The sequence below is a fragment of the Nansenia antarctica genome (assembly GCF_963989245.1).
Source record: "Nansenia antarctica genome assembly, contig: SCAFFOLD_150, whole genome shotgun sequence".
Classification (NCBI taxonomy): Eukaryota; Metazoa; Chordata; class Actinopteri; order Argentiniformes; family Microstomatidae; genus Nansenia; species Nansenia antarctica.
In genome coordinates this window covers 100001-110000 of record NW_027662360.1, presented here as the reverse complement: position 1 = coordinate 110000, position 10000 = coordinate 100001, and the positions used below count along the sequence as shown (strand labels likewise).

Here is a 10000-nt window from a genome sequence, read left to right as displayed (position 1 = left end):
GAGAGCCTGTCTCTCTCTCTCATGTAACATGTAACATGTTCTGGTTACACTGGTATGAACCCTGGTGGTTCTGGTTATGTCTGGTTCTCAACATAGGTAGGTGAGTGAAAGCCAGCGAAGTGTTAGAAACCGTTTTTAAAAACTCAATACGTAACGGCAGTCTAGCTCCCTCTGCAGGCCAGAACGCGCCATGTTCCCCACAGTAACCCTGTCTTGCCTAGTGTGAAGTGTTTACTTTGAGCTCCCCATGTAGTGGACAACAGGCTGCTATAGTAAATCAGTCCCTTTGTCCCCCACTGATGACATCACTGATGACACCAGAGAGGGAACGATGAGTCAGTGTCACGCCACTGGAACAATGTTGATGAGACTTGGTTGAGTGGCTTTCATACAGGCAGGGGGTTCAGCAGATGACAAACTTCAGAGCCAACAGGCTCACAGCCGCAGAGGACGACCCCCTGCTGGGGGTCCATTCCATTCCATTTCATACAGATGCGAATCAGAATGACTTTATTCGCCAAGTAGGTTTTCACATACAAGGAATTTGCTGTGGTAGATTGGAGCAAACAGGCAACATAAGAATAATAAGAATCAGAATTAAAAAACAAGTAGTGCAAAAACAATCAAGTAAGATATAAATATGAATGAATGAATATTTACAATATCTAGTGTCTCTGGGGGCGGGGTGAGAGTCAGTGTCAGCGGGGGTCCCGGGCCTTGTCTCTGGGGGCGGGGTGAGAGTCAGTGTCAGCGGGGGTCCCGGGCCTTGTCTCTGGGGGCGGGGTGAGAGTCAGTGTCCGTGGGGGTCCCGGGCCTTGTCTCTGGGGGCGGGGTGAGAGTCAGTGTCAGCGGGGGTCCCGGGCCTTGTCTCTGGGGGCGGGGTGAGAGTCAGTGTCAGCGGGGGTCCCGGGCCTTGTCTATGGGGGCGGGGTGAGAGTCAGTGTCAGCGGGGGTCCCGGGCCTTGTTGGTGAGGCTGACTGCAGAGGGAAAGACACTGAAATCTATGGAGTTACTCGGGCTGGGTTCAAAAAATCGATTTCCCGATTCTGAATAGATCTTCATTGAATGAGCGATTATCGATTCATAAATCCCGAGATCGATCTTTCATTCATTTTCATTTTTATTTTTTAATTTTTTTTCTTGCAGCTTCAACCCGCAACGAGATCTCGTGGCCAAATCTCGCGCTATGTAAAAATTGGTTGTAAAAATTATGACGATAGAGATGAGCAGGACAAAAGCAAAGCCATATGCAAGCTGTGCGCAGTGGAGGTTAAATTTAGTGGAAACACCACAAATCTACGGAACCACTTATTGAGGCATCACCCTGACACCCTGAAACATGGAAAAGCGGATCCGAAACAAGCCTCGCTGAAAAAGACGTTTGGTTGCTAATTACAATCAAATTCTCCGCGTGCCCAACAAATGACTACAGCGTCGTCAGTGTCGTCAGTGTACTAGAACCACGCTACGTGTTACCGACACACAAACAGTTGAGTGAAGTGATCGTCCCAGACATGTCCGCGCAGGTGAAACGTGACATCGCAACTTCACTCCAGCCAGCAGAGAGAGTTGCCATAACGTGTAACAGCTGGACATCCAGAGCAATGGACTCGTACCTGACAATCACTTGCCACTTTATCAGCGAGGCTTGTTTCGGATCCTCTTTTCCATGTTTCACGTCAGGGTGATTTGTGGTGTTTCCACTAACTTATTGTTACTGTATACTACAGTATTTTAATAATCATTGATTTTCCAATTATGTTTATTCCTGAATAAAATCTTCCAATCTCCAAAAAGTGAGAAAGCAGTAATGAAGGGCTTTAGTTTCATGGACATTATGGTTTACAATGTGTTTTTTTGTTCCCCAAAATACCCTCATCTATTGCACTATTTTCGTTTGAGTTTTGCACATTTTTATTTTGTATATATATATATATATATTATGCAAATAATCTATTTGAGACAGTCCTGAGGGATATGTGATGTCTTGTTTACCGATAGGCTATGTTTGTAGCCCCTTTATTTACACTGGCTGCAGTAAAGCACGTTAAAAAGCACTTTTTGTAGTGTCTGATTTAGCAAAATGTTGGTCAATGATGTTCATTTATGTTCCAATAAGAAGTACATTCATGTAACTGCTTTGGATTCAATTCTTAATGTAAACATTGATATGTTTAACAATGCTACATGTTATAGGGTTCCTTGAACCATTTATAGCATTAGTTCTGAGAATCTCTTCATATTCAAGGAAAATTGATATTGTAACCGAATCGGAATCGAATCGAATCGTGAATCGAATCGGGAGCTGTGAATCGGAATCGAATCGGGAGCTGTGAATCGTGAATCGAATCGGGAGCTGTGAATCGGAATCGAATCGGGAGCTGTGAATCGTGAATCGAATCGGGAGCTGTGAATCGGGAGCTGTGAATCGGAATCGAATCGTTTTGGGAAATCAGTGGCGATACCCAGCCCTAGGAGTTACACTGATTACCTAAGGTGAAGGGTCATCTGGCCATCCTAGGAGCCTGTCTCTCTCTCTCATAGAAGCCTGTCTCTCTCTCATGTCTCTCTCTCCTGTCTCTCTCTCATAGAAGCCTGTCTCTCTCTCATGTCTCTCTCTCCTGTCTCTCTCTCATAGGAGCCTGTCTCTCTCTCATAGGAGCATGTCTCTCTCTCCTGTCTCTCTCTCTCATAGGAGCCTGTCTCTCTCTCATAGGAGCCTGTCTCTCTCTCTCATAGGAGCCTGTCTCTCTCTCTCATAGAAGCCTGTCTCTCTCTCTAACTCTAACCCTAATGCTGTAGAGCCACACAGCAGCTAACCTAACCCACTAACTAACCTAACCCTTCCCATAGTACTGAAAGATGTGACAGATAAAGCTCTTAGGGCTTTCACACCGCCAAGGAACCGTTCGCGTTCGTGAACCCAGTCTGGAACCGGCCGGCGCGTTCCGACCGAAAGATAAACGGGTTCGATAGAATATGATAAAAAAAAAAATACACATTTCTGCCCACCCCCCCACCCAACCCCAAACATTTCCTGCAGGGCCCTAAAGTTACATTAGCATAGTAATAACATTAAAAAAGGAAAAAGAAAATAGATTAAAATAAATGTTCACACTGGACAATAATAATGCTGTTGTATCACAGCTGCAACCAGGTAACTACCAAGCCAGTACATATAGGATGTAGATCTACAGAGACAGGTCGTCGCAACATTACATGGACCAACACTAGAGAGGTGACATGTCAGAAGCCTGCATCCCTCAGGTTGGAACTTCAGGGAGAGTCTTAAGACCATCAAAATATGCCAACACAGAGCCCCATGTAGAATAACATTTGCTTGTGGAACCTCTAATTGTGTATTTAATTTTTTCTAATTTAAGATATAGCATTAGGTCTCTCAGCCATGCTGAGACTGTGGGCGGTTTCGGTGATTTCCAATCAAGCAGTATTCTCCTCCGAGCCAATAGGGAAGCAAAAGACATGCTATTCTTTTGGATGTTAGTCAGTCGATCGCTCTCTGAAACCCTGAAGATGGCAGTCAAGGCATTTGGTCGTACATCAATACCCAGTGCCTCGGACATAATTTTAAAGAAATTTGACCAATATCCAGTCAGTTGAGGACGGGTCCAAAACATATGGGTAAGGTCTGCTGGGGCATTGTGACACCGATCACAAAAATCGTTAAGCGCAGGGAATATTTTGGATAGTCTGTGTTTACTGAAATGGACACGATGAAGAACTTTAAATTGTATAAGTCCAAGTCGGGCACAAGAGGTGCTCCTATTCACTCTGTCTAATGCATTGTTCCATGTTTCATCCGCTATTTGTTGACCAAGTTCTTCCTCCCAGCTTGTTCTAATCTTATGAATTGACTCTCCTTTAAGGGACATTATGATGTCGTAGAGTCTCGATATATGACCTTTTTGACTGGTGGGAGTATCGAGGATTGTGTCAAGTACAGATAATGGAGGCATGTTAGGGAAGGACGGGCATTGACTTTGGATGAAATGACGGATCTGGAAATAGCGAAAGAGGTTCGAGTTAGGTAGATGGAATTTATTTGAGAGGTCTTCACGAAAGTTTGCAAATATGCCATCTATGTATAGGTCTCTAACTTTTACAAGGCCCACCTGTTGCCAAAGAGAAAAAGTTACATCTTGCTTTGCTGGAATAAAGAGGTGGTTGTGACATATTGGACACAAAAGTGTCTTTTGTTTTGTTTCATAGACAATTGTGTTTATTTCAGATACTGTAGTAGTGGAAGATATTATCCTCTTTTCCAGTGAAGTAGCTGCCATCTAGTTGTGACATTTTAGTTTATCCCGCCCCTTCATCACCCAGCGCTGATGACGCGGATGGTTCTGGTTACACTGCTATGAACCCTGATGGTTCTGGTTACACTGGTATGAACCCTGATGGTTCTGGTTACACTGGTATGAACCCCGATGGTTCTGGTTACACTGGTATGAACCCTGATGGTTCTGGTTACACTGGTATGAACCCTGATGGTTCTGGTTACACTGGTATGAACCCTGATGGTTCTGGTTACACTGGTATGAACCCTGATGGTTCTGGTTACACTGGTATGAACCCTGATGGTTCTGGTTACACTAGTATGAACCCTGATGGTTCTGGTTACACTGGTATGAACCCTGATGGTTCTGGTTACACTGGTGTGAACCCTGATGGTTCTGGTTACACTGGTGTGAACGCGGGCTGGTTCGCCACTGCACCAACGTTCAGAGGTTTCAGAACCGGAACGGGAACGGTTCCTTGGCGGTGTGAAAGCCCTATCATAGGCCTAACCCTAACCCTATCATAGGGCTGACAGATGTGACATAAGGCTGCCGCTCATAGTACTGAAAGCTGCTGGAATCCACACGTGTACGCACCAACCTAACCTAGCTCCTAACCCTAACCCTAATCTAGCTCCTAACCCTAATCAAACCCTAACCCTAACCTAGCTCCTAACCCTAATCTAACCCTAACCTAGCTCCTAACCCTAATCGAACCCTAACCCTAACCTAGCTCCTAACCCTAACCCTAATCTAGCTCCTAACCCTAATCAAACCCTAACCTAGCTCCTAACCCTAATCGAACCCTAACCCTAACCTAGCTCCTAACCCTAATCGAACCCTAACCCTAACCTAGCTCCTAACCCTAACCCTAACCCTAACCCTTAACCCTAACCTAGCTCGACGTTAGGACTGTAGTCTGAAACTGTTACTGTAGTAACACTTTAAATGTTAATCCGTAGTTAATCTATAATAATCCATAATCCATCCAAATGTTGTTGGGGCGGCAGGGACAGGGAGGCCAACTGGCTTTCAGCTGGGCGGTTAAACATCGTTCACTCTGCCAGTATACACCCTACCTCTACCTCCTCCCCCTCCTCCTCCCCCTCCTCCTCCCCCTCCTCCTCCCCCTCCTCCTCCTCCTCCTCCTCCCCCTCCTCCTCCCCCTCCTCCTCCCCCTCCTCCTCCCCCTCCTCCTCCCCCTCCTCCTCCTCCTCCTCATCGTTCACCCTGCCAGTATACACCCTACCTCTACCTCCTCCTCCTCCTCCTCCTCCTCCTCCTCCTCCTCCTCCTCCTCCTCCTCCTCCTCCCCCTCCTCCTCCTCCTCCTCCTCCTCCTCCTCCTCCTCCTCCTCCTCCTCCCCCTCCTCCTCCTCCTCCTCCTCCCCCTCCTCCTCCTCCTCCTCCTCCTCCTCCTCCTCCTCCTCCCCCTCCTCCTCCTCCTCCTCCTCCTCCTCCTCCTCCTCCCCCTCCTCCTCCTCCTCATCGTTCACCCTGCCAGTATACACCCTACCTCTACCTCCTCCTCCTCCTCCTCCTCCTCCTCCTCCTCCTCCTCCTCCTCCTCCTCCTCCTCCCCCTCCTCCTCCCCCTCCTCCTCCTCCTCCTCCTCCTCCCCCTCCTCCTCCTCCTCATCGTCACCGAGCCGGGGCAGTTAAGCATCGTTCACTCTGCAGCCGGGGCAGTTAAGCATCGTTCACTCTGCAGCCGGGGCAGTTAAACATCGTTCACCCTGCCGGGGCAGTTAAACATCGTTCACTCTGCCGGGGCAGTTAAACATCGTTCACTCTGCCGGGGCAGTTAAACATCGTTCACTCTGCCGGGGCAGTTAAACATCGTTCACCCTGCCGGGGCAGTTAAACATCGTTCACTCTGCCGGGGCAGTTAAACATCGTTCACTCTGCCGGGGCAGTTAAACATCGTTCACTCTGCGGGGCAGTTAAGCATCGTTCAGTCTGCCGGGGCAGTTAAACATCGTTCACTCTGCCGGGGCAGTTAAACATCGTTCACCCTGCCGGGGCAGTTAAGCATCGTTCAGTCTGCCGGGGCAGTTAAACATCGTTCACTCTGCGGCCGGGGCAGTTAAACATCGTTCACTCTGCAGCCGGGGCAGTTAAGCATCGTTCAGTCTGCCGGGGCAGTTAAACATCGTTCAGACTGCCAGGCCTCTGATTGGTCGTTCACACTGCCGGGCCTCTGATTGGTTTGGTATATTGAACGCTCAAAGAGCAATTTACGCAAGTGACCCTAGTCTGAACCTCACATGGCTAGGCTAGGCTAGGTGTCCTAGTGTCTCAAAGCTAGGCTAGGTGTCCTAGTGTCTCATAGCTAGGCTAGGTGTCCTAGTGTCTCATAGCTAGGTTAGGTGTCCTAGTGTCTCATAGCTAGGCTAGGTGTCCTAGTGTCTCATAGCTAGGCTAGGTTAGGTGTCCTAGTGTCTCATAGCTAGGCTAGGTGTCCTAGTGTCTCATAGCTAGGCTAGGTGTCCTAGTGTCTCATAGCTAGGCTAGGCTAGGTGTCCTAGTGTCTCATAGCTAGGCTAGGTTAGGTGTCCTAGTGTCTCATAGCTAGGCTAGGTGTCCTAGTGTCTCATAGCTAGGCTAGGTGTCCTAGTGTCTCATAGCTAGGCTAGGCTAGGTGTCCTAGTGTCTCATAGCTAGGCTAGGTTAGGTGTCCTAGTGTCTCATAGCTAGGCTAGGTGTCCTAGTGTCTCATAGCTAGGCTAGGTTAGGTGTCCTAGTGTCTCATAGCTAGGCTAGGCTAGGTGTCCTAGTGTCTCATAGCTAGGCTAGGCTAGGTGTCCTAGTGTCTCATAGCTAGGCTAGGTGTCCTAGTGTCTCATAGCTAGGCTAGGCTAGGTGTCCTAGTGTCTCATAGCTAGGCTAGGCTAGGTGTCCTAGTGTCTCATAGCTAGGCTAGGCTAGGTGTCCTAGTGTCTCATAGCTAGGCTAGGCTAGGTGTCCTAGTGTCTCATAGCTAGGCTAGGTGTCCTAGTGTCTCATAGCTAGGCTAGGCTAGGTGTCCTAGTGTCTCATAGCTAGGCTAGGTTAGGTGTCCTAGTGTCTCATAGCTAGGCTAGGCTAGGTGTCCTAGTGTCTCATAGCTAGGCTAGGCTAGGTGTCCTAGTGTCTCATAGCTAGGCTAGGTGTCCTAGTGTCTCATAGCTAGGCTAGGCTAGGTGTCCTAGTGTCTCATAGCTAGGCTAGGTTAGGTGTCCTAGTGTCTCATAGCTAGGTTAGGTGTCCTAGTGTCTCATAGCTAGGCTAGGTGTCCTAGTGTCTCATAGCTAGGCTAGGTGTCCTAGTGTCTCATAGCTAGGCTAGGTTATGTGTCCTAGTGTCTCATAGCTAGGCTAGGCTAGGTGTCCTAGTGTCTCATAGCTAGGCTAGGTGTCCTAGTGTCTCATAGCTAGGCTAGGTGTCCTAGTGTCTCATAGCTAGGCTAGGCTAGGTGTCCTAGTGTCTCATAGCTAGGCTAGGCTAGGTGTCCTAGTGTCTCATAGCTAGGCTAGGTGTCCTAGTGTCTCATAGCTAGGCTAGGCTAGGTGTCCTAGTGTCTCATAGCTAGGCTAGGTGTCCTAGTGTCTCATAGCTAGGCTAGGCTAGGTGTCCTAGTGTCTCATAGCTAGGCTAGGTGTCCTAGTGTCTCATAGCTAGGCTAGGTGTCCTAGTGTCTCATAGCTAGGCTAGGTGTCCTAGTGTCTCATAGCTAGGCTAGGTTAGGTGTCCTAGTGTCTCATAGCTAGGCTAGGTGTCCTAGTGTCTTATAGCTAGGCTAGGTGTCCTAGTGTCTCATAGCTAGGCTAGGCTAGGTGTCCTAGTGTCTCATAGCTAGGCTAGGTGTCCTAGTGTCTCATAGCTAGGCTAGGTGTCCTAGTGTCTCATAGCTAGGCTAGGTTAGGTGTCCTAGTGTCTCATAGCTAGGCTAGGTGTCCTAGTGTCTCATAGCTAGGCTAGGTGTCCTAGTGTCTCATAGCTAGGCTAGGTTAGGTGTCCTGGTGTCTCATAGCTAGGCTAGGTGTCCTAGTGTCTCATAGCTAGGCTAGGTGTCCTAGTGTCTCAAAGCTAGGCGTCCTAGTGTCCTAGTGTCTCATAGCTAGGCTAGGCTAGGTGTCCTAGTGTCTCATAGCTAGGCTAGGTGTCCTAGTGTCTCATAGCTAGGCTAGGCTAGGTGTCCTAGTGTCTCATAGCTAGGCTAGGCTAGGTGTCCTAGTGTCTCATAGCTAGGCTAGGCTAGGTGTCCTAGTGTCTCAAAGCTAGGCTAGGTGTCCTAGTGTCTCAAAGCTAGGCTAGGTGTCCTAGTGTCTCATAGCTAGGCTAGGTGTCCTAGTGTCTCATAGCTAGGCTAGGTGTCCTAGTGTCTCATAGCTAGGCTAGTTCTCCTAGTCTCACATGGCTAGGCTAGTTGCTAGGCAGGGTTCCACATTAACGGTTGCCTAGACGACCGCCATGCCGCTGCTGATCTGTGTCGGTGTGCAGGAAGAACAACAGGCGCCAGACTAGACGATCGTGGAGTGAAGATGTTATTAAAGCGGACGCGCTGATCGACAGACCGGTGGACAGGCGCTACGCTTTATTAACGTGTGTGTGTGTGTGTGTGTGTGTGTGTGTGTGTGTGTGTGTGTGTGTGTGTGTGTGTGTCAGGTGCAGGTGAGCAGTAATGGGGCAGCAGCAGAGGGGCAGCTGGTGGAGCAGGTGGACGCCCAGCCCCCCCCGGCCCCCCCACCCAACGCCTGGCAGGTCATCAAGGGAGTCGTCTTCAGGTGGGACACACACACACACACACACACACCCGTGCTGATGGTAGAGGGGCCTGGCTAACACTCACACACTCACACACACACACACACACCAGGGTTTCCGTTAGAAAAAATTGCCGCCGGACATCGTGTCCGGGAAGATTTCGATTTACCGGACAAACGTGAGATATTCCGGTCATCATATTAAAATATAATATAGCTGTTTGTCGCGGTGATTACTGTTGTGTAGCGTCCTATATATGCCATTTAATGTCTATTTCTCATCCGATACGATTAGATGCGAGCTATATAATATATAATAATATAACATGATTCGCATGCGCGCTATGCCATTATGTCCAGCGCTGAACGGGCGCCTCACTGGGAACTGAACAGACAGCATCGATCAATGAACGGACTCCACATTACGTTAACTGAAGTTTGTTAAATTGTTTGGGATTAATGTGAGTTTTCTATTTTCTCTTTCCAGTTTTACCCTTTTTTTTATCAATAAAACAACATAATTTCTATAACCAGGTCTCGCTGGTTGGGAAGGCATTTCGTTTAGCTGCCTGTCAAATCATACTTAATCGGACTCGGGAGTATGACAATGAGGAGAACATAACTGTTTATTGAGAAACAATTGATAGGCAGGCTGGGATACGTATATAAAGAAATACCACAATGTCTCAGTGTTTCCTCCAGGATTTTTCACATTAGTGGCGGGGTGGTCGTCTTTCGCGCGCGCAGCATAAAACACGTGCACGCGGAAACAAATATAATTTCTTAAATAGCGTTAAGTCATTAAAGCCGAGCAGGTGATTTTATATAGAAGGTGATCAAATACCAATATTGTTATGTACGACAGTATGTCATTGCAGCACTTTGTTGCACTTTACGACGTCACGTTCTGTACGTCCGTTAGAGCTTTACGACTGTGTGTGTGTGTTGTCAGAATGAA

The 10000-nt window shown here is 48.2% G+C and overlaps 1 protein-coding gene across 1 annotated transcript in view; it reads left to right on the top strand.

The window, feature by feature from the left end:
- Positions 1-10000, top strand: part of clptm1 (CLPTM1 regulator of GABA type A receptor forward trafficking) — a 39845-nt gene that overhangs the window by 2960 nt on the left and 26885 nt on the right. Inside the window, exon 2 of the mRNA XM_080551318.1 lies at positions 8945-9063. Within this exon, the coding sequence (XP_080407444.1) occupies positions 8945-9063 (119 nt within the window). The remainder of the gene's footprint in view (positions 1-8944; positions 9064-10000) is intronic.